The sequence below is a fragment of the Gasterosteus aculeatus genome, chromosome 18 (assembly GCF_964276395.1).
Source record: "Gasterosteus aculeatus chromosome 18, fGasAcu3.hap1.1, whole genome shotgun sequence".
In the NCBI taxonomy this organism is placed as follows: domain Eukaryota; kingdom Metazoa; phylum Chordata; class Actinopteri; order Perciformes; family Gasterosteidae; genus Gasterosteus; species Gasterosteus aculeatus.
In genome coordinates, this window is record NC_135706.1 from 5,215,143 (window position 1) to 5,242,866 (window position 27,724).

Sequence of the window (27,724 nt, forward strand, 5' to 3'; positions counted from 1 at the left end):
GAACAGGAGATGTAAAGAGCTATGTTAGTCGAGTTGCTGGAAGGGGAGTTCTTTTTCTAACTTCATTCGGTGTTTCACTATGGGAATCGCCTCGGCGTGACCAACTAAGGAAGCTCCAATGACACCACGTCTGTCAGGGACAGACAGGTCGAACTGTGCTGGGGCCCCGCCCCCTCATGTTACCACAGTCGACCGCCCCTCGCAAATCATTCTCGTTTTCTTCCCGTGAAGAACTATAGCTCCCTCAGCTTATCTTGGCTAGCTTGGATTGCTGCTTAACGGTTCGCAGACGACCCATTAGGACGCGTCGCCGAACGCAGCTCCTGGCTGTAGTCTGGATTTGCTGGGTAAGTTACTTCATAGAAGTGTATTTGGTTACTACACAGTATTAAGGCAGTGTCCGCGTCAAGACGAACTGTTCTCCCGACGGCTCGGTATTTGATTACCTGTGCCTTCGGTGACTGTGCCATTATCTTGGGCTAACGCGTTACGGCGAGCCTGCCGGGTCTCGGTTAGCATTAGTTTGCTAGTCGAGCCGAGTAACCGTTGTTTTGCTAACGTGTCACGACGAGCAAACTGTTACGGTGCGCGGTTAGCGGGATAAACCCCCGGTTACCGAAGCAATTTACCGTCAAGCTAAGCTAACGCTAGGCTCGGTTAATTGTTGTGTATTCCCCTCTCTTCTCAGTTGCTATGTCGGCTGCTACCCCCGCCAAAGGGTCAGAGCTGAAAGCCAAAGAGGCTGCATCCCGCCCGTGCCCTGCGTCATGCCGGGCATCCATCTCGGGCAGGGACCCTCATCCGATGTGCATAGCCTCCATGGGCGCTAAACACGCCCAGGCGGCTCTGGCGGATCCACAGACCTGTCTACACTGTGAGCCAATGCCGGAGAAGATTCGGGAGAGACGGCTTAGAGTGGCGGCATCCTCAAAGCAGGACCCGTGCCTGTCTGGAACTGCCCCAAAAGCCTCAACTAGCACCCACCTGCTGCGAGCTTCTTCGAGCTGGGCGGACATGATGGATGCTGAGTCCACGGAAATGCCTCCACTTTTCGAGGAACTGCTCGAACTGGAGCTGGGTGGTGAGGACGCAGAGGGCGATGCCAACTCTGACCTCCTTGACGTGGACGACATTGAAGAGGAGGAGGATGACTCCACTTTTCCTGTCGAACCACCCAGACCCCCCAGTGCATCTGATGTTGTCCCCCCAGTGGACAACAACCTGTATGAGGTCTGCAAACGGGCCGCGTCAAAATTGGGCGTACAATGGCCGGCAGCCCAAGATGCTACAGGGGGGGGGAAGAGACCTATACGACGGTAAAAGGCCGCCGCCAACCCTACCGCCATCTAAACAACTTCTGCCAGCCGTGCCCATCTGCATGAAGGAAATGGGCAGATACTGGTCCAGCCCGTTCAAGAGTAAGCTCCCCACCAAGGGCTACTCTAAACTGGAGGTTGATGGGATGGGGGAGCTGGGCCTAGCAGGCCCACAAGAGGTAGAACCTTCAGTGGCTTACCACCTCCACCCAAACCGCCGCTCTCTCTCAGCTTCCTCGAACATCATCCTGCCTAATAAAACAGAGCGCCTCACCGCCTCTGTTTTGCAGAGAATGTACTATGCGGCACAGTCAGTGTGTTCGCTAAACGCGGTGACTTGTCTGGGTACCAGGGAGAAATCTTAGAGGAGATGGGCAGGCAACTGGACTCTGGGTCACGAAACCGGCCCTGTGGGATGAGATTTGCGTGCTAAATGATCTCATCCTCCACTCATCACGTGGTGCGGTGCAGGGCTGTGGCCGTGTAATGGTCGCGGTCTCAGGCGAGAGGGCCCTATGGCTGAATCTTTCGGGCCTCAGCGATGTGCAGAAGGCAGAGGTGATGGATGCTGCTTATGACCCAGCTAAGGGTTTGTTTGGCCCTGCTCTTGAAAAGATGAGGGAGGCCAGCACCCTCAGGAAACAAGAGGGCGAACCCTTCAACCTGTTTGCCACGAAAGCACATCCCTCGCATCCCGCAGGTGCCCAGGGCTGGTTTTGCAGCTGCAGTCGCAGCTGTGAGGGGGGCACGGGGAGGCGCCAGACCGCACAGACAGGCAGCGAGTCAGCAGACCAGCAGCCTCGAGTGGAAAACCCCAAACCATGGGGCAAACACTCCTTTGCAGCCACTGCAGCAAAGAACCGCCCATCCCACCCCGGGGAAGGGAAGAAGAAGCGCACATCCTAACCGGCCTTGCTTTTCCCTCCCCTCCACCTTCAAAGAAAAGAAGGGCGGTGGAGGTGAGACATACCCCACGAGTTTGTATTCCAAATTCCCTGGTGTTTTCTCCAGAGGAGCTTTTGATGTTTCTCCCCCCTCTCGTTCAAGGGATCGGGGGCAGCGGGTAACACAGTGTCACCAAGCACTTCTTCCCACCTCAAACAAAAGATATAAAGTTTGTATTCTCGCAGCCAGGCCGAAGGCCGAGGGCGAAATACATTATAAAAACAAATCCATGTCATGGCCCCATAATCCCCACAGGGGGAAATCACGCTCCACCGAGGCTGCGTCCTCCAGGTGAGGGAAGTGACGTCACCGTACGGTGTGTTCAGCCCACTCACTGGTCGGGCAGAACGGTGGCGCGCATGCGCAGTGCATCCGTGGGTCTTATCAACTATTTCTCAGGGGTACAGACTACAATTCGCTATGAAGCCACCCAGATTCAACGGGGTGTTAGTTTCAGTAGCCAAGGGCGATTCAGCTTGAGTCCTAGAGGGCGAAATAACATCGCTGTTGAACAAACAGGCAATCAGAGCTGTCCCGAGCGAGGAAGCTCAGCGGGGTTTTTACTCCCGCTACTTCCTCATCCCAAAAAAGGGGAGTACTTCCCTCCGCCCCATTTTAGATCTCTGTGTGTTAAACAGGCACGCAAGTACACGGCTCTGCCATTCAATCCGTCCGGGGGATTGGTTCGTAACGATCGATCTTTCGGACGCTTATTTTCATATCGCCATTTATCCAGCACACCGGAGGTTTCTCAGGTTTGCTTAGCCTACGAGTACCAAGCCATCCCATTCGGGCTCTCATTAGCCCCGCGGGTGTTCAGTAGGTGTGTGGAAGCCGCTTTGGCGCCGTTACGGAACAGCGGCATCAGGATTTTCGCGTACATAGACGATTATCTGATATGCTCCCAGTCACAAGAGCAGGCGGTCAAAGATTCCGCTACGGTGATAAATCATCTCACGGATCTGGGGTTCAATATAAACTGGACAAAGAGTCGAGTCGAACCGGCACAGTGTACAGATTACTTGGGTCTCAACATAAACTCTGTTTCCTATCGCGTCAAGCTGACTGAGGCGAGAGTAACGTCCCTCACACAGTGCCTCTCCCTCTTCCGGCTGGGGAAGGCGTGTCGTTCAGACTATGCCTTCGCTTGCTCGGCCTGATGGTGTCAGTGATATCTGTGGTACATTTGTGGCTTCTACGGATGAGGGATTTTCAGCCCTGGGTCGCGGCATTGCGCCTGTGCCCGCGTCGTCACCTCAACCGCAGAGTGAAAGTGTTACAGTCGTGCGTGGCTGCGCGCCGCCCGTGGGAGGACGTGACGGCTCTCGCGCTGGGGGCGGTGTCATCCAGGATAACCTTGACAACTGATGCCTCCCTATCAGGGTGGGGAGCAACCATGTCGGGCAGGACGATGAACAGAACCTGGGAGCCGAGGCTGGCTCAGAGTCACATAAACATCTTGGAACTCTGGGAAGTGTTTTATGCACTAAAACATTTTCTGACATTTCTCCAGGGACGCCACGTCCTGGTAAATACAGACAACACCACCGTCGTGGTGTACATCAACCGCCAAGGCGGCACTCGCTCACTGCAGTTACACAGGTTGGCTCGAAAGCTAATCCTGTGGAGCAGCACCAAGCTCCTGTCTCTTCGAGCCACATACGTTCCAGGGGTGCGGAACAGGGGTGCAGATCTTCTGTCCCGAGGGAACCCTCTGTACGGAGAGTGGGCTCTTCACCCTCAAGTGGTGAAGCAAGTCTGGCAGAAATACGGCCAAGCAGACGTAGATCTTTTCGCCTCGCGGGAAAACACTCAATGTCCACTGTTTTTCTCCCTGGCAGACGCAAACGCACCACTGGGGATGGATGCGCCGGCCCACTCGTGGCCAAACGTCCTGCTCTATGCATTCCCCCCGCTCAGCCTGATCTCCCAGACTCTAGACAAGGTACGAGAACAGGGCTTGACGCTAATCCTGATAGCGCCGCGGTGGCCGTCCAAACATTGGGTGGCGGAAATAATACAGCTCTTGACGGACGAGCCGTGGCCGTGCCCATACGCAGGGACCTTCTGTCCCAGGCTGGCGGGGAGATCTACCACCCTCACCCAGATCGAATAGCGCTCTGGGCTTGGCCGGTGAGAGGTGGAACCTGAACGCAACAGGCCTGCCTGAACGGGTCATTGACACCATTCAGAGTGCAAGAGCCGCCTCCACGCGCTCTCTTTACAGTGGTAAATGACGGGTTTTTAAGGAATGGTGCCGTTTTAGGCACATCATTCCTTTCCGGTGTCCAGTGGTTAACCTGCTATGTTTTCTGCAGGATTTAGTAGACTTTTAGTATGTCGTTTCATGAAAGGTGCTCGCCGTAAGCTCCCCGTCTCCAGGCCCCTGGTTCCTCTGTGGGATCTATTGATGGTGTTGGAGGCCCTCTCTCAACACCCGTTTGAGCCAGCGGAGATGAAATTTATTTCACTTAAGACAGCCTTGCTCTTGGCTTTAACCACAGCAAAGCATGTGAGTGACTTACAGACTTTATCCGTTCGCCCTTCCTGCTTACAGTTTGCTCCAGGGCTCACTAGGGTCTGTATGCGGCCCAACCCGGCTTTTGTGCCTAAGATGGTGGAGGCAGCATACAAGTGTCCCACGGTGGAGCTTTCAGCTTTTCACCCTCCTCCGTTTTCCTCCTCAGAGGAACGAAGGCTTAACACGTTGTGTCCGGTGCGAGCAGTGCATTTGTATGTGAGTAGATCGGCAGGGTTCAGAAAAGCAGATCAGCTGTTCGTGTCCTGGGCCAATTCTCACAAAGGAAAACCATTGTCACACCAGAGGCTGTCCCACTGGATTGTGGAGACCATATCTCTAGTCTATAGTTGTAGGGGTTTGCAGCCCCCGCAGGGTTTGAAGGCTCATTCCACGAGGAGTATGGCCACTTCATGGGCCCTGTTCAAGGGGGTTCCAGTGCAGGATATTTGTGCGGCAGCAAGTGGGTCTACACCTCACACTTTTGTAAGGTTTTATAGGCTAGATGTCTCAGGGCCTTCCTTAGCACATGCTGTGCTAGAGGCCAACGCGCCAAAGTCCCTGTGATGGTCATTACCGGGCTAAACAATTTTTGGCTTCGGGAACGACATGCAATACGGGAGCGGTCTATATCTCCCATAGTGAAACACCGAACGAAGTTAGAAAAAGAACTTTGGGTTACTTAACGTAACCTTGGTTCTTTGATAACAGAGTGAGGTGTTTCACCACACATCCCTCCTTGCATTGACACAGAAAGAAATCGGTGTAGAATGATTTGCGAGGGGCGGTCGACTGTGGTAACATGAGGGGACAGTTCGAGAGCACAGTTCGACCTGTCTGTCACTGGCAGACATGGTGTCATTGGAGCTTCCTTAGTTGGTCACGCCGAGGCGATTCCCATAGTGAAACACCTCACTCTGTTATCAAAGAACCGAGGTTACGTTAAGTAACCCAAAGTTACTGTAGTGCTTGCAAAATATATTTAATTTAGCACACGTTTCAGGGAAACAAACGGGAAATGATCACCTTGGTAAAAAGCCACAAGGGAGTCTTCAGCTAAGCAAACAGGGTTTTCAGGCATTATATAAAAACAAGCTTGTTTAAAATAGCAGTTACTGCTGGGAGAACGTCACTGTCTGACCACAAGCCACGCTGTCCCACCGCGTGTGTGTGGACCGTGGTTAAAGCAGATTCTACTGTCGGGTTCACTGGTCCATCTGTCTGTCTGTCAGAATGATTCAATAATGTTTTGAGTCACCGAAGCAGCCGTCGTGTTTGTTTCGTTCAGGCGACGTGTGCATCATTTTTTTTGGCATTTTTATGTCGGCTGGAGACGTCCCTCTAGGACATATGGCCTGCAGCGGAGCACCTGATGTAAGCTGACTGATCGGTAATCTATGGCAACAGAATTTCCCATTCACGATGAGTACTGCTGGGTGGCATTTACAGCTGCAGAACACCTTCACCAGCTGCTTCCTGGCAGATTCTGGCGAGCTCAGTCAAGTTCGACGAAGAGGGGCCTTGAACTGTAGTGTTCCGAGTCGCTCTGCAGACTTTCCCTGGGGTACGCGTCAGGACAGCCACACAGAGACATTAGGACTTTTTTCTAAACACACTCTGGATCTTAACATGATGTCACATTCGCTCTGGGGGAAGGTTTTTAGATTTGGCTCCACTCATCGTTCCCTAATTCTGGATCAGTCTTTTTGCTCCTTCTGCTGTGAGGCATCCCTATACTTTCCACCGACGCTCTGTAGTAGGGGTGTCATTAGCTGGGTTCTACTCGTTTTTTTCCACGGCCTGCCCGGAGACTCATTCCGTATAGATAAAGCCTTATTAAAACAGCTTGTACGCATGCCCCAATCTGCATATTTCTGTTGCTACTTTTAAATAACTGCTGCTCTTTAAACCCTGTGTGAGTTGGTAGTGAGCCCACTACCAAATCTAATAAAAGCTTGTCCGTATAGCAAGTCCACCGACCCCGGCAGAGAATCTCTGGAGCTCTTTCAAAGAAATCATCGAGCCCTTGATTACTCCTTTGACTACGGAAAAGTCATGGTATTTTTTTTAAAACGTCCTGCATTTTACGAGAAAGAATGAAATTCAGCTCCAGGGAATCAGGAATCAGGAATCAGGAAACATTTATTAGCCAAAATATGTCAAACATACAAGGAGTTTGTCTTGGCGGTTAGTGCGCGACAGTAGACAGACAAGACAACAGTGCACAAGTAATAAAATAAAGTGGAATGAAATGCTAGTGCAATGGGTTAGTATGATTCCACACCTTTATTTGGATCTATGCAGACAGCGTTCAGTCTTAAAGGCATGTGGATTTCATTGTTTTTTTGGGGGGGGGAGGGGGGGGGGGGGGTTGACAGCCACTGGGAACCAAGCACGATGGGCTGGTCAGAGGAAACAGTGTGTGTTTGTGTACATACTTGTGTGTGTGATGCGCTACGTTTTTGTAGAAGAGGTTATTAGAAGCTCCACAGAAGGTAGTACCTGAGTCGGGCCTCCCGTCGCTGCTCATGAACTCCTGCATGCGTTTCTCGAGCTTCTGCTGGCGTCTCCTCTTCATCACCACCTCCGGGTTGGAGATTGTCCTGGTGAAGCTGGTCTCCGGCATGTCCTTGTAAACCTCTGCCGCCAGACGACTGTTTTCCCTAAACCCAGGAACGAGGGAGACGAATGACGGAGGGGATAATTCAAAATGAGTGAGGAGGGGTGATGGGGGGGGATAAGATGGATGGAGGAGCAGAGAGGTCAACGAGTCTTTCCTCTTTGGGAGTTTCTGTGCTTTTCTAGGCATTATAAAAGATGGATGAGCCTGGGTGTCTTACCCGTCCTCCCGGGTGAGCGTATGCTCGTCTCCATCGGGGATCCGGGCAAACTCCTTCTCCCTCTTCTTTTCCTTCTTCTTCTCCTTCTTGGATAAAGTCCTCTTGAAGTTCTGGATCACGCCGTCCTTCTCCTTCTCCGGACCATTACTCTGACTCTTCTGGTAGAAAGGGGAATAAAGAGTGATTGAGGTGCTCCAGGAGAGTACACCAGGATGATGCTTCCAATGACGTACTCGTATCTGATTAGGTCAGATGTAATGAGGCGCTTTGATTTAGCTTTAAAAACTCTGGATAACAACATGTATCCGGATATTCTAGATGTGTTTTTTAGCTGTTAGCGTAAGGTGCTTAAGGATAATTCCTTTCGGACGCATGAATGAATGGATGGATGGATGGATGAGTCCGCTCAGTGGAGAACAGACTCCAGCAGGTTAACGGACAAGCAGCCGACCTTAGGGAGGATGTCGTTCTCGTTCTTCAGGACGAAGCGTCCCTCTCGGTCGTCTTTGTTCCAGTTCAGCTGCACGACCAGCGGCTTCTCGTCCAGGTCCAGCTGACGCTCTTCTAAAAACACAGACACAGCGGTTCGTCCCAGAGTCCACCATGTCGTGGTATTAATATTACTAACATTGAAACCGGGAACCCTGTCTCCCCCGGCTTGTGGCACTCACCGCCGCTGACGTGGACCTCATACAGCGAGTACTTTGGCGAGGACAGCATCCTCATGTCAGGTCGGAACTTCTCCGCCAGCGTCTCAATGACGTCCTGCGTTGTCGCTGTGCTGGACACCCGGATGCACTTGGTGGCAAAGTTACCGGCAACGCGATCCTGGAAGTAGAACCGCATCACGCCGTGGAACTCCAAGTCCTGTGCAAGAGATTTTTTACAAACGGTTAACTGGAGAGCAGAAAAGCATTCTACAGCGAGTATGTTCCGGTTTACATGCATACAACACCTGTTGACAAAAGATCATTCTGTTCAAGCCAACCGATTTAAATGCTCCTTGATGATTATTGTAAAGCAGTCATCAGCTCTGTGCAGTAAGGTGACTGTTCAGCAGCCTTGAGTGTCGCGGGAGAAGAGAAGCCACAGTGGCTCAGAGCCAGGAAGCAAAGTGTGTCAGCAAGTTTGTGTGACGACCAGAGAAAAGGTTTCGTTACGTAAACCGACTTTGAAACCTAAATGACTTCCTTTTGTGCACGGCTAATGGTACGTTCGTTGAAGGAGATCTATTCACTTTTGAGAAAACCCTTTTTCTTGTAATAATGACCAAACATATAGAAACGTCCTCACCTCCCGGCTCAGAAAATGAAAGCGCTACCATTTATTGTGTTATAGACCTCTCTCACCACTCTGTCTTACACAAACCCACACAGGGTGGAGCAGAGCCAGTGCTGGATGGGATAGGAGCGTGCTGAAATAGGTGCAAATTTATTGCCTGCGTGTTGACATTTCCCTTTGCAGACTCCACTACTTAAAGACACACGCACGCACCGGGCCTGATATATAATAATATGTAAAACGGTGCTGACACAGCATGTGTCTGCATTCGTTAAGGTTTAGCCATAAAACTGGCCACATATGTCATGGCAATTACCATTAGAAGCATGACAACTCCAAGGGAGCTTGTAGACATTGCAAAGCGAACATGTACTGAAAACTAAAGGGTGATATCATCTTCCTCTCAGCGATAAGAAGAAAAAAACTGGACGCTTCACTATCACGGTATCATGTGGGCGACCATGTGGAACATAACGTAAACACAATAAAGATATGAGACAAAACCCAACATTTAACAAAATACAGCCTTTAAACGTGCACAAAACAACCTATTAGGATTGTGAAGTTAAATTATGAATTTAAATAAGTGTTTTCATTAGCAAAACAATGCACTTTAACCTTTAGTTTTCTTGGGTAGGCAGATTTGAGGCAGCAAGTTACACAATAACTATACAGTGGTAAAGTCTGTATGTGGCCTCCTGCTTGAGTGTAATAACACAGCCAGCAGACGTGAGGACTGATCCATTCTTAAATGCGACCGGACAAAAAGAAGAGATTGCTGACGAAACCCTTTCCGTATGTTTTTTTCATTGAACAAGAGAGAAATAGTTTCCCTCTCTGTCTTTACGTCAGCTTTCTCCCTCGTTACCTCCCTCCGTTCGCTCACACGTTCCCCGTTTGATCGAGACAGTCGCGCAGAGTGGAAGCTAAGCGTAGTTTCGATAGGAAAGGGTGGAGTTGGGAATGTGTGTATGTATGTTGTGATTTACTGCTGGAATTTGGGTCATTGACGGTTAGCTGTTGTCGAGCTTGCGTAACCGTTGGTTACTGTTACTGTGGAGACACTGGTCCACTGGGCTTCAAACAAAGCCCAGCTGAGAGCCAGTAGCGCAAATTTAACATGGTGTCTAGTACAACCAGTACGGCCTTTTGGCTACTGGGAATGGACATGGTGCAACAGTTTGACGGACACATGTCTCCAGGTGTGGCCTGTGCCAACAGCCCCATGTTTATGTACATGGTCCAGTCCTGCATGCACATAATTACGGAGCAGTTCAGGCACAGTCTTGAAATCACACACCTCGACACCGCGGTACAAGCGACACACCGAACCCTCCAGAAAAAGGTCTGGTCTTACTTTCCTGGATATCAGAGTCAAGGCAATGGTCCAATCCTACACTCTTAGATGTAAATGCAATCATCTGGCTAAAAGAAATACAAAAAAACTGACTGGAGCTCAAGTCCAGAACAGCAGCAATGTTCTGTTGTACTTCCAGGAAATGTCACTTTCAAACTTGTGTTTCTTTATGCTATCAATTACGCAATCATTCAGCTGCAAAGTGACTACACTAAACAGGTCAAACCTCTCGGTCTATGCCACCATTATAATGTCCTCTGAGAAGGCTGCCAGGGTGAATCATGGGAGGTGTAGTGTTGACGTAATGGTAGTGTGCAGCAGAGAGATTGTGAGGCTAATACACAAGATATTTGGATGAATGTCACATGCACAAAACTTAATAACAAATCTAATTGTGAGGGGTGTGACTTATAAAGGACAATAATTCACTATAAAATAAACAGACATTATGTTCTTAAATTGATACTGGCTTCATTTCACAAATGATTTACCATTAAAACATTTTTAAACAGGTCACAAATCTGACCTTGGGGCCAGTGTTTGGCATCTCAATTCCAAGCATTTTTTTGAGTGTCTCAGCTAAATGCTCTAAATGTCATGTGGCACAAACAAGAACAAACCGTTCAGTTATTCCTTTCTGCAGCTTTCATTCCAATAATCCCAGCTTTTATTATTTCGCAAACAGCACACAGGCTGAGAGGAAATGCTAATGCAACACAATACCAGCCCGGATAAGGCAGCACGCTGTCTGTCGCACGCTGACACATACACACAAACAAACTCAGGGTTTAGGGAAGCATATGATTTTGGACTGCTTCTGTCACTGTGTGTGTTTATGTTGTGGGTTAACGGGCAGCGCACACACACACACACACCTTGAGTACCAATGCTAATTAATTAATGTGCATCTACTGTGTGTATCATATCTATATGGTATTGTAGTGTGTGCGTGTCCCAATCCTCTTTGTCACTATGCAAGGCATCAGAACATTCTCTCGCTCACACACACACACACGAGCGATAAACATATTACACAGAACTATGTATGGCACACTTAGAGTTATCAGCTCAGAGAGAACTTGGTTGAGACTGATGAGGGAGAAGCAGTCTGTCATTCTAAGAGGGGACAAAAGTATTTCATCCTGGACAGTCAGCGCATCATAAGCCATTATTTGCTAAATAACATAATATTGCAGCTGCATCAATGGTATAATAATGTACATGGTAAGCACCAAGACATAGGGTTCATTCAGTCCTCAGATAAAGCTCTTTAAAGTTTAAGGGTTCTTTAAATAAGAGTAATGAGAAAATGTACCTTTATCAATGTTTTAAACTCAATATATAGTAGGGCTTGGGTTTCACTTTTCACCAAGACCCCGCTATTTTTCATTTAGAACCACAATACAAACATTTATTAAGTCTTTGAATACAACCATTTATTAAGTCTTTGTAACACATTGCTACATGGATGTAAGCAGATACAAGTGTTCAATAATGTATTTGGAAACCGCTGCTCCTTCTGTTATATTATAACCCCTGGTACAACACCCTATTCTATTACTAGTAGTACTTCAAGAAGAACAGTTTTAATGAGAGACGGCAGCGATTTTCTTTAAATGACATAGAAACAAAGCAGGGCAGAGTGCGTTTGTATTGTTTTTTGTGCTGTTCGTTTGAATAACTCATTGCAGAAAACTCACTCACTAAAGTAAATCAAAAAACAGTTTCTTAGCTAAAAAGATGTTATTAGAGCATGTGTGAATTTGAAAGCTTAGTGACTGGTATTGTAAATCCTGTATTGCAGGGGTATTCAACTAAAATGTTAAGAGGTCCAGTTAGAGAAATTTTCTTGAAGCAAAGGTCCAGAAGATCACAATGTCTAACTATTTAGTGTGATATATATTTAAGTAGCCTGGTAGTTGTATCAACATCTGCATATAATCAATACCTTTCAAATCAAAGGAATTCGGTACGATTAAAACACTTTTTAACAATATTTATTATCATGTAACATAGAACTGGACTTATGTGTGACTGCAGATATGTATAATGCTCTCTCATGAACTAAATAAAAGTAGGGCTGCATTTTTAAAATAAAATTAATACAAAATGAAAATGGTGCATGTAATAATAAATAATAATAATCAAATAAAGTGCTTAACTTCAGAAAAAAAAAATAAAGGGAGGAAAAGCTTAAATGTCCCCGTTTCGGTTTCAGTCCCAAACGATTTTACAGATAATAAATCTTAACACATCTTAACAATTTAACAGTTTTAGAGCATTAGTCTTGCATCCCACTCCCCCACTTTGTTGGTCAGTGGGAGAATTGAGCTCTAGCTTGTCCTGCCAGGACTTTAAACCTGGGCTTGAATGGAGTCAGGGCCATCCGCATGCACATGTGGAGGTGCTCATTGGTGAGCCTCGAACGATATTTATTTTTGATGATATTCATCGTGGAGAAAGCTGCCTTGCAGTTGTAGGTGGAGCCAAACATGGTCAAGATGTATATGGCAACTTTCCTCAGACCTGGAAAAGCTGTCTCAGGGACCGTTTGGAGCCAGAAAGTGGAAGGGTCAGTTCTTAGAAACTGCGCTCTCAGGGACACATCTGCTTGGAGATCAACCAGTTGCATCTGGAGAGGCCCAGGATTTACCCATTTAAAGTGCTGTGTGACTTCCTCTGAGAACCCCCTGACATCCGTGATGATAAATGGGTTCTGAATGAACATGGTGAGCTGCTGTCCAAAGCTGAAGCTGTCAAAACGGTTGCTGAAGTTTACGATCAACTTATCAATGAAGTCAACAAAAGAAGACACATCTCTCTGTCCCTGTACCTGTTCCTGCACTGCTGGGAAGTGTGCACAGTCTCCCTGCAGGTCTTCCTTGAACAACTCAAGTTTCTTTTGAAAGGAGCGGACAGCGGTCATCAGTTCACAAATTGAATTGTCCTCGCCCTGTAGCCTCAAATTCAGTTCATTCAGATGTGCAGTGATATCAACCAAAAAGGCCACATTATCAATCTGTTTCTCATTTCCTAAAAAGAGAGAAAACTGCGTTGCCTTCTGATGTCTTAGCTCTGCCAAAAAAGATGCTACTTCCCTCCTGATGGACCAAAAGCGCGCTAAGACCTTCCCTTTGCTGAGCCATCTCACATTATTGTGCAGCAAAAGATCATCAGCATTGGCATCAACTTCTCTGAGGAATTCCCTCAGCATGCGATGCTGGGTGGAAGAGGATGCCCTGAGAAAATGGATCATTTTCATCATTGTATTCATCATTTCAGCATGCTCATCTGACAGGGAGGCACAGAGGACAGATTGATGAATGATGCAATGGTAAGCTATGAGCTCTGGATTGTCCTCTTTCAGTCTTGCTACAGCTCCTTTCTCTCTCCCTATCATAGCAGGGGCTCCATCTGTGGCTATTGAAACCACTTGTGTTGGCTCTATTCCTCTCTTCGTTAACATCTCCTTAATGGCCAGGTAGATATCTTCTCCTCTTGTACTGGTTTGAAGGGGAGTGACACCTAACAGGTCTTCACAGAATGCTTTCTGGTCTGTGTTGAAAAACCTGACATACACCAACAGCTGAGCATTGTTACAGATGTCAGTGGACTCATCCACAGCTAAGCCTACACATGGTGCCTTATGTTTGGCTTCATTTAGCTGGGTTAGCACATCCTGAGTTAATATTTCACCTTTCTTTGTGTCAGATGATGCTGACATGGGTATTTGCTTTATCTTATCACAAAGCTCTTGTTTTGGTTTTCCGTCAAGTAATGTTTCAGCGACGACACTCATGCATTCTTTGACAAGCATGCATGCATCAGTAAATGGCTTTTTGTGTTGCCCCAAAATCCAAGCAACTCTGAGGGAACACTCATTAGCACGTTGTTGGGCAGTGAACGTGTGGCTCAGGATCCTGGTTGACTGTTCATATTGGGCTGTGAGGCCACTTATTTTCTGTGATCTCACTTCGGATTTGAGTGGGTATGTTTGTTCAAAACCTTTGTTTTGTCTCATAATGGCGTTTCACATTGCCACTTTTAATAAGTGCCACGGTTTCTGAACATATAAGACACACTGGTTTTGTGCTCCCTGTGGGAAGTATGAACAGAAATAAGTCTGTCCATTCCGGATTAAATGCTCTATTTTCGCTGTCAACTTTTCTTTTTTTGGAGAGCGACATTTGTTCCTTATGTTTCTCTCCCTTTCTCTGTCTCACTCGCCTTTTCCTCAACTTTCTCCGGCGCAGTTGTCCGTTTCTCTCCCTTTGCTGCCTCAATCGACTTGTCCTCAACTTTCTCCGGCACAGTCGTCCGTTTCTCTCCCTTTGTTTTCTAAATGTGTCGTTATCTTTCTTTTTCCTTCTCTAACTTTCTCATCTCTCAGCGCGGGCGCACACTGTCTTGAGACGTAATGTTTACCGCCGAGAATGCATAGATTTGATTGGCTGAGTGGTATCACGTGGGATGGCTTAACTCGCATGCAATTGGTCTGTGCGTTTCCTCATCCGCTAAACCACTACCGTGAATACTGCAAAAGCCGCGCCGCCGGGTAAAAAAAATAAAAACGCCGTCAGGTTTTAAATCACAACCTTCTGTTTTGGCTGGCGGTCCGGGTCCGGATGGGACGGCCTCTGGGTCCGGACCCGGACCGCGGTCCGCCAGTTGGTGACCTATGCTGTATTGGCTCATCCTCAGCAGACACGTTCCCTTTTATGGTATCAAAAGAAAACCCTTTAATCCAGCACATGCCATTTTCTATCACACACAAACCGCTCATGCATAAAAAGTGCATGTGAATGAGGGACTGGATAACGCCGACTTCAGTAACACCTCAGAGTCAAAGGTCTCCCAAGGGAGAGGTCAAAGGTCACGTCTGTGATCGCATGAGAAAGTGAGTAACTTCACTCCCTGGCTGAAGAAACGATCCCACCTGGTGCCTGTCTCTTTTGTGTGTGTGCGTGTGTGCGTTGGCACGGAGGTGTAAGCAAATCTGTGCGCTGTCTGTGTATGCCTACACATGTCCTTGATTTTTTGATTTCTCTCAATTCTCTCTAGAACGATTTGGTCTCGATTCAGAAAAGTTAATAATCGGAATATAAAAAAAAGAAAAGTCTGTCTCGCGAAACGTGAACTTCCTCGCTCGCGAAACGTGAACTTCCTCGCTCGCGAAACGTGAACTTCCTCGCTCGCGAAACGTGAACTTCCTCGCTCGCGAGGTTAGTCTCTGCTGACGCTCGAAGGTGTTCTCTTCGCTCTTGCTGCTTTTCTTTTTGACAGTAAGGGGGCGGAGCCAGTCACCATGGTCTCTACACCTGATTGGTTACAAACCATCAATACATTATTGACGTATGTCAAAAAACAAACGCCCCCCTTCGGTAATCGTAGTGGACCGTAGATGTCAACCAGCTACAACCATCATTTACCATCATTACCGGCACATTTGGAGCAATGCGTCCAGCTCTCAGACCGGTCCGTCAGTCTGAATATGAATATCTTGCCAACTTTACCGAACTATGAAGGAGCCTGCGCATATCTTACCTCATTATTTTGATTTTCCAAAAAGTCGATCCGTATTGAAAGTTGGCAAGATATTCACAGATTTGGACTTTTTTCCGGTATTTTACAAATACGGACCGGTCTGAGACTAAGAGCAGCTTTTTCTTATTTTAAAGGAAAAATTAATCTGTTTAATATTATTTTTACATAGGCTACTTCCATATTGTGTTGAAATGCAAGCTGCATTGGTTCTTGCATTGTTGATAGAAAATCATATTTGTGACAAAGATTTTTTTTTCTCTTAGAGAAGGTAATTCATCTGTTGATTTTCTTTGATTATCAAATAAAGTAGGAAGTGATTAGCAACCTCTGAGTAGCAAACTCAGATTTGAGAACATTTTGAAAATCGAGATGCATCGATAATCGTTTTATCAGTTTAGAATCGATAATCGTGAGGTGCCAAGAGATTCCCACCCCTACCTTGTATGCGCCTCAATCCGTGCACCAATAGTAGGGGACACTGCAAGTAATTTAATCTGTTGGCAACTCAATAACTGGACAGGACAAATAAACACGGACATTCCTGTCAGGTTAGTTTATCCATGAATAGTATCACTTTCTGAACTCCTTGAAGAAATGGTAAATGGCCTGTACTTGTATAGCGCTTTTCTAGTCTTCTGACCACTCAAAGCGCTTTAACACTACATGACATCATTCACCCATTCACACCCATTCATACACTGATGACAGGAGAACCATACACAGTGACACCTGCCATCAGTAACTACCATTCACACACTGTAGTCGCAGCTACAATAGCAATGTTGGGTTAAGTGTCTTGCCCAAGGACACAACGACATGCGGGTTAGCCGGGCCTGGGATCGAACCCACAACCCCCTGATTGGAGGACGACCGTGCTCCCCACTCACCAACAGTCGTCCCTATGCCGTCTAATCTTTGGGAAAACTGAATAGAGGGGTCAACAATATGCATTGGAAGAGTATATCCATGATGCAGTCCACCGACTACACCCCAATTCAGTAACGGTCTCTTGTGGTCGGAAGTGTCCTCAAATGTAAACAACATCGCCGCTGCGCCATGCAGCACGCTCGCCAGCACGCTCGCCAACAAAGAAAAGAGAAACAAATATATATATATATATATATATATATATATATATATAAAGAGACTATTTATGAAAGTTAGTCCAATTCTCTTTGTCAAATATAGCATGGAAAAGGACCAGAAAGAGAAACAACATTGGGAAGGAAAAGGGAAAAATATGTATTGAAGCTTCAGATGTATAAACTCTACCTGAGGTGCACAGGTTCCAAACAAACTGTCCGCCCATCAGCCGCTTGTGTAAGATCCTTTCTCATGTTTTTTTTGTCTATTTGTTGATGCATCCTCAACAAAAGTGTCTATTGTTGTTGTTTGTCCCAGTTGGGTATTTATGACTATTAAACAATCTGGTGGTTTGCGACTGAAAACCATGCAAAGAGACAAACGTTTTGGATCCAACGGCAGCGCATTGGCTCCTTTTAGAACTCGGCCACCACAAACAACTGCATTCCGGATACTTCATTTAATTAACCATGACGTGATGATATAATTGGAAGGAGAGCGTTTGCTCGATAAACCAGAGGACGTCATCAGAAATGATTATCACGTCAGAGTTATCAACCACCATCAGTCACCTCTACTTTGTCACTCTGCGGGGGGCCCCACACCCACACACACCCACACCCACACACACACACACACACACACACACACACACACACACACACACACACACACACACACACACACACACACACACACACGACTTGTCCCAAAGTCAAGGAGTGTTGGAAGGAGGATTATCAGGTGTTCAGGAAACTAACCAGAGCTCCATTTCCAAGCACGTAAACCACTGTTGGGGTTGTCTATGACACTTCTGTGTCTATACACAGAAGTTTCATAGACAACCCCAACAGTCTGCATGTCTGAGTGCTTCCTGGTACAAAGATAGCATTTAGTAATTAGGACAAGTTGTAAATAAGTAAGCAAGAATATTATACCGAAGCCCTGCGTTTTATTATGGTTAAAACACTGGCAAACAGAAAAAGAGATTAAACCCTAGTCCCCATGGAGACACTAAATACTTGAAGTGAATGCAAAAAATGAACTTTTTCTGCTTTAAAAAGATAAGTTTAAACGGGAAGGGAGGAGAGAGGCTTTCTGGATGATGGCTGTTTGAAAATAAGAATAGATTCCAGCTGCTGTGCGTCATCTTAGTCTCTCACACACACACACGAGCCTAATAAAATGAACTGAGTTCCTGAGTCAATATTGTTGCGGCCCCGCCTGTACTAGCATGGGGCTAAGCCCGTGTCCAAGGTCAGCTGGACCAAGCTCATTGCTCGTAATGAGGGGATTTGTTTGAAGAAGAGTCTCTATTATTTACTTATTAAGGAGCTTGTGTTTCAATTGAAATATGAATCGAGAATCGCTCTGGAAGGAATGTTGTCTCACTGAATATCCCGCAGAACAAAAACCACCTGAGCCCCCATGAAGAACAAAGGGAGGCAGCAGAGGCCTGCTGTCCCGAGTCAATGAAATGACCAAATGCACACATTTCCTCTGTGGCTGCAAACAGCAGCCTCTTTGTTTCAGGTGACTTTCGGCTTCGGTATCGAGCCGTGCAGCCACCCTCTCTCTCCCCCTCCCATGCAGCTCACCCCGTCCCCCTGACAGAGCAGGGCATTGTGGGAGGGCATGGTATATATATCGTGTGGACCCAGTGGTGCCGACGGGCCACAAATCAGACCTGCTTGCCACTTCAACGCCTCCATAAGCAACCCGCAGGGATCAAGGCTGGCAACTAAGTGCATGGAAGGAAATCGCTGTGTGTGTACACAGACACAGCGTAAACCCCACAGCTTATATGAGACATGACGTATGGCCAGCCTCAGCCGCAGGGATGTTTAAGACGCAGATACACACAGACCACTTTAGGACTACTAGGAACATGTTAATAGCTGCTAGGCTTCTTCGGTAAACATGGCCATTCTAAGGTTGTAGAATCTCAACAATATTCAGAGGATGCACTGTGTCAACCCATAACAGTGTTTCCCCTTCTATTAAACAAGGACAGTCGGCCGGTCCGTTTGCCCGACTACTTCTTTACTTGACTGCTGACTTCAACATCTAATTGATCATCCAAAACGTGTCATTTCATTTCGATTGATTGTTCCGCTCCCGATGACATGATTGAGACATGCGCACATTTAATCCTACTACTACATTTAACAAGCATTACGCTGACCAATGCGTTAGCAACCATGAAAACAGCAGCTCCAAAATGCCATCTCCAGGCTACATAAAAAGGGTTTACATACACGTAGTGGATGCTTTCTCTTGACTTATGTGTGGGTTTGTTGTCCGAATTCAAGAGATGCACTGAAACTGGTTCCCATCCACCATGTTGACATGGCACACAAACAACCCGTTAAGTAAAGGCCCGGGCTGTTGACCCTCACACAGCGGCCATTGGTCTCCAATGAACATCACCGGTTCGGCTCGAAGTTAACCAACAAAATTTAAAAAAGAAAAAAGGTGTGAATCTGCTAGCACGAGTTGGATTGTGTAGAACTACAGAACGTGCTGGTGCTTTCAAGAGGTTTCCAAAAATGAGCGCAGCTTTTAAGAGCAGTTAGAAGAATCTAAAAAGTCAGTGACATCGCGGCCATCAGTTTATGAAGGTAAGCAAATTTATGAAAAGGATTAAGATGAAACACGGAATGGATAATGTAGGCATGTCCCAAATCACACCCTGCTGTATCATCCATTTTACCGTAAAAAGAGCCACAATCAACCTTCTGTCATACGGACTAATTTTCAGGAAACTCATGACCATATGTCTAGTAAACACAATAATGAAATGGGTTCTGTCTTTGTGGAGGAGCTTTATAAACAATTTTAAAAGCACCTAAGACTCTTGGTTGAGCCTGTTTTTTGACCTAAATACTATTATTTAGGTCAAAAAAACAGGCTGAGTGAGTTATTACTATTAATAACTCACTGTTATCTGGACATTTTTTTCTGTCAGGATGAAGAGGAACCCCAGCGAGTGTTTTGATGTGTAAAAATCAGTGTTATGTTACTGATGGAGAAATAAATCAATATAACACAAAAAAAACTCAAATTTTGAGAATCGCCAGAAAAAAAAATCACTAAATCTACGTGCCCAGTGTGTGGACATGGCAAGTTTGAGGGACTAAACATAAACTACTCTGGGAGAGGCTTTTGTGCAAAGAAACGACAGGAGTGTAAATCTGGGAGTTTTCCCCAACTCCGCCTCTGGTTCGCTGATCTGCACAGTTCAACCACGATTTAACGTCTGATCCTATTGGATCCGACTAACACCAAGCGAAAAGGCGATCGCTCCCCGTAGCCACTCAGAAGCAGACTATCGTAGAGCGCTCAAATTTTTTTTAAACTAGATTAAATTCAGAATTTTGTTCAAAGCGTCAAAGGTTTATGATTCATATGCTTGGTGGTTATTTTACTCTGGTTTTGGGCAAAGTGTCTTCTGGCCTACCGATTTGGTGCCTTGTTTTTCTCGCTTGCTTCTTGCTTTGATGAAAAAAGTGTGAAAATAATCTGGACTAATTTGCATAACTTGGGAGTTGTGTTTGGAGCCTTTTCAAATGGATAAGTGGAGATCGTAGCCAAGACTAATATATTAATGCTTCACCCCTAACCCTAACCCTAACCCCAACCCCTATTCCTGTTAGAAGCTGGTTGTGGCTCAGTTCTGTGTCCAAATGGGAGAGATTATCAAAGTCCTACAAAATCTGTGAGCCCTCAAGTTAAGGTTCACTGAGGTAATAAATTAATTGGGTAAGTAGCATAATTTTTCATACAATAAGATCCGTTTTCCACCCACTGCTCCTTCAGGCCATCGGAGAGAATACAAGCTTAAGGCAAATAAATGGCTTCACTTTTTTCACTTTGCTTGATTATTAGTCTGTCCATTGTCTTAATGTCCGCAATGTCAGTTGATCAATATTTATAAATAACAGCTGCAAGTAGGTTACTGTATAAAAGGAATTGGTGGAAGTAATGAGTAATCATAATCAAATAACGGAAATCATCATCACCACATTTTAAAAATAAGATGTGGTGCCACAGTAATCCAAAAATACACACATAACTATTTGTACAGTACAAGCTGTGACAAAGTCATGTCGAGTATAGTGTTGCACGGTGTCCCGGTACTAGAAAGGTACCGCGGTACCCATACGTGGAAAACAATACGGTTTTGAATATTTTTAGTACCGGTACTTTAAAAAAAGCATGCAATTGGAGCGCACTCACTGTTCCGCTCCGTGTCAGGCTGCCTGCACACATTGACTGAACAGCTCTCACACATGCAAGTCAGCCATCACTCACAGCGAGTTATCGGGGGAGACGCGCCCTCATGTAGCAGACTGCTCACCCATATACAGCCTAACACGATTAGCCTTAGCCTAGCTTAGCTCGGGTGACCAGACGTCCTCTTTTACCCGGACGCATTTTTTAGGTCTCGAAAAGAGGAAATGTCCGGGTATAAGAGGACGTCCGCTTTGTCTTGCACTTGCTTGATGTTTGACTGTGTTTGGAAAATTGTTGACTTGCTAGTTTGTCAGAAACAAAGTAAGTTTAGCCGCTAGCAGACATCTCGTTAGCAATGTTAGCAAGCTTGTTATAAAACGCTAGCATATTGATGCTAGTATTAAGTGCTCACGAGTCGGTTTCTTTGTAATGTTATAGGGATACTTTTCACCAAACCTTGGAGTGAGACGTTGGGGGTGAAGTTACGGCTGATGGGGGGTGTAAGTAACGCTACGTGCAGCGAATCGGGTTATAGATGCGCCGTTTAGATGAACTAGCGTAATAAATTTGATGTGTGGCGTGAGTGCGTGTGAAAACATGGAAACACGCGTGTCACACGGGGAAACCGTGAGAGTTGGCAGCCCTGTAGCTTTGTTGGCTTGCTTGAGAACAACTTTCCTAACACAGTCAAACATCAAGCAACACAAGACAAAGCAAGACCCCAAATAAGTTCCTGAATCCAGCAGTCCAGCAGAAATATATACATGCAAAATAACCTACAATTTCACTCATGTGGGCCTATATGATCATGAGGTCAGAATGCACACAAAATTGAACCAAATAATATACACTTGATACAATAGGCTACATGCTTGTGGAGCCTGAGGGTGGATCCCTTTTATTTTATTTTAGTTAAGGAAATATTAATGTGAGAATATCAAACTATGCAAGTAAATAAAGCATTGTTTATCCCACAGACAGTGAAACAGATATCAGGTAAAAAAAGGAACCTTACAGATGTTTTATTTATTACTATCATAGATAAATATATTCCATTATCCTATTTGTGGTATCGTATCGTAAGTATCGGGTACCGTAATATTTTGGCAGGTATAGTATCGAAGTCATAATTTTGGTATCGTGACAACCCTAGTCGAGTATGCATATGCATACACACATAAACACACGTGAGCTAAACTGTGACCATACCAGGCGGTTTTCAAGGTCCCAGCTAACGTGCGAAGACTAGAGAAGTGCGCTTTCAAGGAGGTGCGTGCACACATGCACGGATACACACATGCATGGACACACACATGCACGGACACACACGCACATGCTCGGGTGAGACGTTGAATTATGCAGCTCGGCCCACATCGCTCTCACAGCCTTGGGAGTAACTTTGTGTCAAAGGGAAGTGGCAAACTATGAGAGCGACCGTAAGACCAAAACAGTGGTAGAGTAAACCCGATGTCTGGCCCTGTCACTTTAACCTTCAGTATATCAAGGACCCAGAGTCATTAAACTGCAGTCACACAGCAGCAGTATTATCTGGGGTCCTCTTAAGATTCTGAACAACCACAGAGGTCATCTGCGCGCTTAATCCTGGGAGAATCTGCCATGTCAGTAATCTGCTAAGTAAAAATTCTGCCGCAAATGATCTTAAATCCGGGAGTCATCTGATAACAGTAGTCCCGTGAAAAATGCTTTTTTATGTTAAAAGATTTGTTATTTTTACCTCACCCGATACCATGATGGCACTGCAGACCAACGGGCTAAACCCTTCATCTGAAGCCAGCTGAGGCTGTTTTTGGCCACATTCCCAGTAGGTTTCCGCCACATTAATTAGTTTAACTTCAAAGTTGTCTGCTGTGTCTGCCTGCGTTTGTAAGTACGCTGCAACGTCAACGGGCAACCGGTCAAGAGTGAGAGAGCGTGTGAGACGATGGCCGTGAAGTCATTGGTAGCGTTACAGCTGCAGACATTGCAGTGTGCAATTAACTATTTTCTTTGGTCTTGCCTGCAGACCAGCTGATGGTTAAAGTGAAAGGGGAAAACTTCAAGGTTATCCACAAACCGATTTACTTAAAAAATTAGATGTAATGTTGAGTGGCAAGTAAAGTCCTTTCTACACAAATATTAGTGAATGATGCATTGTTTTAAGACTGAAATACTAATCTCTTCAAATCCATATATTCTAGGGTAGTCCTATCAAACCTATGGGTGCTTGTCCAAAAACAGCTGGCACTCCTGTGGCCACCGATGCAACACAACCCTGAGAAGCCACTGATCACCGCTATGGTAACCACCGTGCAGCTGCATGTCACTGACATGGCGCTGGTAGGCGGGCCATGCACAGGTCTCAGGTGACATTTGGACAAGAAAAAGGAAAGGAAGTCCCCACTAATGCTGGAATAAGCACTTCAAACTCAGTGAGGTAGAAGCAGAGCGAGTAGTCCTCCTCCTCCTCCTCCTCCTCCCCCCCCCCCCCTTCAAACCATATCCACTGGTACGTCGAGACCTCCCTATGTCCCTCATTTGGAGATCATGACTGCAGGGCACCGGTCAGGGGAAAATATGAAGCATCAGTCATGACACCGCGAAGAGCTACAAGAGTTAACAAACAATGGACCTCCCCAACCCCAGAGAACACCTGACATTATATTTTCAAAAGTTGTATTAGGGAATAAGTTCCCTAATACCACTTTTCCCAATTTTACAATTACTTCAAAAACTAAGTGGAAATAACTGATACCAAAAGCACCAAAATCAAACAGAAAGATATTAAACAGAGAAGATCTGCAGAATAATTCACTTTAGTGCGCCAGGACATTCTAGCAGACCCCCCCGCCCCCCTACTAAAGGCTACATTTCTCACATTTTCTCACAAGAAATGACCTCGCTCTACGAGGGTGTGTGTGGGAAACTGCCAGTCACTGCGCTGATGGGCGATGTAGCGCATTTATAAAAGGTCTCTGCCTCCTTAGACAAACACCTGAGCGAGAACAGTAGCACGGACTGCAGCCTCTCCCCTTGCACATAAACACACACGCAGACACACACAGTGACAACAAACATCCAGACAGGTGTAACTGAGTGAGAAATACACGGCCATTTTCAATGCATTGTATGTGTATGTATTTTGGTTATTATTCAACAATCTTGTTGAGTGTGTGTGTGAATTTTATTTTGATGAGTTAAATTTGCGATTCATCTATTCTGCGCCTCCTAGGCTTCCGTAGTGCTGTTTTTCCTTCACAGAAGGGTTGCTCTGTTGAAGGTAGACCAGAAGGCAATGTCTGTGTTTTATTGTCTTCTGCAGGTATGTGTTTTCTTTTGTTTTAATGCTGGAATTTTTGCAGTTGTCACTGTTATTTATTTTGTTCACTTGGGGTTGTTGTTCTCCCCTTTTTGTCATGATTTGGATGTTTGACATGCTAAAGTTTAGATTTTGCGTAGGTCCCGTTTTTCCTTCACAGAAGTGTTGCTCTGTTGAAGACCCTGTGTGTAGGGAGCTGATGTGCGGCGACCAGAAGGCAATGTCGGTGTTTTATTGTCTTCTGCAGGAGCAAATAAATGCTGAAAAGATCAGTCGACTACTTCCATGCCCTTAACACATCTGTTACACAGGCATATTAAGAATCAAGTCAGAGAGAAATAATTTTGTTCCCTTTGTCTGCCCTGAGGGATTTACAACCAAACCCTTAACTCACAGCAGCATACCGATACATGAACACACAAACACCACCCATCTTCTGGGCTTGCTTCAGCCGTGGTCTCACACCACCACTTTCCTGCACTGTAGCGCGTTCGTGGGAGCCATTCTTATGAATATGGGTGGACAGTTAAAAACAGGTAAGAGCGGGCGAAGCAGCACTAGGGAGGGAGTCCGCGGCACACCAAGGTCACCCACACAGTATTATTGTATTTTACAGTTCAAATTCCACCGGCTGGGTGGGACTGTACTGAGACGGGAAGAGGACGGGGCGCAGCACCACTGTGGGAGTGTGAAGCAGGGTGGGGGAGAGGCTGCAGTGGATGAAGTGTGGAGTTCGAGCTGCCCTCGTGGCCTACGAAAGTTAAATCAATTATATACGTCTGCTCGGAGTGAGTTTGACCTTGTGTGGCACAGTCACCAAGTATTAGTGCTGACCCGCAAACCTTATATGAGCTGTGCTTCATGTACCAGAAGGATTTGTGAAGGGGTAGATAATGGATGCCATGCATCTCCGAAAGATAGAGAATACACTGTTGTCTGATAATTAGATGGTTATCTGTAAGATAACGTGATAATTCTTTTAACATCCTTCACTTATGTAGATTGATTTCACAGGTGCCGTTTCCACTGTATGATTATCTTCTAAAGTTGTGAAGACAATTTACACATGTTTATTTTCTGCTTCTTGAGCTACAAAATGCTTCACAATGTCACTACATGTAATGTTATCTGGTTGACTCTGTGCTCCACAGGCAGCTGCTGATGACGATGCAATAAGACCGGTCCGGAACAGTGAAGTCACAGGTCATTAAACCAAAGAAATGAGCTGAAGGACACTAAAACGCTGCAGTGGAGCAAAGAAAAAATGCAGTCGAGTCTGTGTTCACCATCCGCCGTCACGAGTTTGTTGTGGTAATACTGAAAACATTTCAGCACAGACCAAGCACCAAAAATGTTGTGGTCCCCTTCTTAAAAGTTCTGGGATGTTGTTTTTCAATCGCTTTGTGTGCATGTGGGTTGCTATGCTGGTACGAGTTCCCACACTAAGGCGGATACCCATTGAAACAAGATAAATCTATTGCTCACATTGAAGATCACTGGCCACTTTTTAAAGCATCAACAAAAACCTACGTTACAAAATATTCAAATCAACCCAAAAATTCAAGATCACATTCAAGCTATTTTTATTCCCTTTTGAGTTAAACGTACCAAGCCGATCCAATATGTTGGCTGCAGGCCTCTGCCCCCTTCCCTCTGACCACTCACTAAAGTGCCAACATGTGGCGAACAATGGGTTATACACCCAGTCATGACACGGGGAGTTCCTCCTCGTTTACCCTCCTTCTGGGCCACGACTTTAGACATTGATCTGCAGCAAAGCACCATGGGAGTTGTTAGCAAGCGGTGTGGCAAAAACACTCACAGCCGTTGGTCCCTGATTGCTGTCTGATCCTGTGAGGTCATCGGGAGGGGGGGGGGCAAGCAGAATCTGACTGGCGTTAAGTGAGCCAATCAGCTGGCGGAGAGGGCAACCCGACCAAACGGAGGCCCGTGGAAGAGGAGAGGGGGAAAAAGGGGTGGGGGCAAGGCGGGAGGAGGTGAGCCAGGCCTCAGTGGGGATTAACACGGTCTGACAGGCTGGCTGGGACAAACACACACACACGGCTTTTAGGGCGGGCTGCTCTGCTGAGCACACACAATACACTGCTTGTTTTAGAACAAGAGAGAAAAGACAGATAAGAGAGGCCAAATCAGAGAGAAGGAATGTGTGTTTGACAGAGGGAGCTAGGGCGAAGCATCTGAACCACAGGTGATTCCTCAGAGAGGAACTCCCTCACATTCCCTGACTCTTCCATGACTTTCCCAGTGATCCTTCCCCTCCGATTTGATAAGGAGGGAAATGTCTGGACTGGACCCAAGTTTCACCAGGAGCTGTGCATGTTTGAAACTAGCTGAGAAATGATTTCACTTTGTTGAAATTGGAGAATCCAAGGGGACTTTCACAGAGAGTTTATCTTCTTCTTACCTGACCTTCCTCTTCTGGAATTCAACACTAAAAAAAAAAACACTATTTGCATTCCAGGAATTCCAGCAGCAGTAGGACACCTGAAAACTATGACATATTAACCGCTTGGATCCCCACAGAACTCCTTAAAGACGGAGAGGCCAGGCTGATGAGTTATTCTGGGCTGCCTAGGGAGGCCTCTTCAAGGGGCGCTTCTCTTTTATTGATCCGAGTTCAGAGGCCCATCTGGGAAAATTAAGTGCCTCCAAAGCAGAGACTGGTTTCTGCATGACTGACCAGGTGTAAATTAAGGCATAAAGAACCTGCAAATTAAAGTAGTAAGTAGTAAAAGAAACATAACTGGGACAACTTTTAATTGGAAACTCTGCAAGACAATAAAAATGTTTCATCTTTTTGAGCCTTTAACTCAGATTCTTCCATTGGGCGATTTGAGGGTTTTGAAGAAGCAAATACATTTGTACATCGTACATTTATGCAAATACATATAGTTCAGTTGACTTTAAAAATCTTGGGTCGTGATTCTCCTTTATCTCTGCCTGAATACAAAGTAACAAAGCAGCCACAGTTGAGCTTGATCCAACACGCAGAAAATGGAAAATGGCAGTAGTAGTAGCAGCAATTAGTTGCCAAAATGTTCCAGTGCGATCAATTTCTCTACAACACTCTACTCATCGATTGCATTACACTTGGATGAACAAGTCTTGATATGGCCCATAACCCTCACATAGCCTTAATCACTTAGGATGAGGTAGACTGTAACTGGCTGAAAATAAACAGCGGTGATAAATATCCTGTCTGTCCAGCATGACACCCATCTTTCTTTTAAACAGGCAGCAGCCAATAGCCCGTGAGCGATGTGCCTG

The 27,724-nt window shown here is 46.0% G+C and overlaps 2 protein-coding genes across 46 annotated transcripts in view; one reads left to right on the plus strand and one right to left on the minus strand.

The window, feature by feature from the left end:
* Nucleotides 1–27,724, minus strand: part of afdna (afadin, adherens junction formation factor a) — a 91,027-nt gene that overhangs the window by 56,315 nt on the left and 6,988 nt on the right. For 39 of the 45 annotated variants that reach the window (XR_013453327.1, XM_040159926.2, XM_078092991.1 and 36 more), the window contains exons 2-5: nucleotides 8,291–8,486; nucleotides 8,071–8,183; nucleotides 7,620–7,777; nucleotides 7,282–7,442 (exon numbers count right to left, since the gene is read on the minus strand). Coding sequence is in view for 44 of the 45 variants with exons in the window: in XM_040159926.2 (XP_040015860.2) it covers nucleotides 7,282–7,442; nucleotides 7,620–7,777; nucleotides 8,071–8,183; nucleotides 8,291–8,486 (628 nt within the window). In the remaining variant the exon portion in view is untranslated. The remainder of the gene's footprint in view (nucleotides 1–7,281; nucleotides 7,443–7,619; nucleotides 7,778–8,070; nucleotides 8,184–8,290; nucleotides 8,487–27,724) is intronic. The other 6 variants (XM_078092981.1, XM_078092977.1, XM_078092982.1 and 3 more) reach the window with 1 other exon arrangement.
* On the plus strand, nucleotides 102–2,306 carry LOC120812025 (uncharacterized). Its single transcript, XM_078093002.1, has one exon. It carries the CDS (start codon nucleotides 694–696, stop codon nucleotides 1,318–1,320), a length of 627 nt encoding a protein of 208 aa, XP_077949128.1. The 5' UTR covers nucleotides 102–693; the 3' UTR covers nucleotides 1,321–2,306.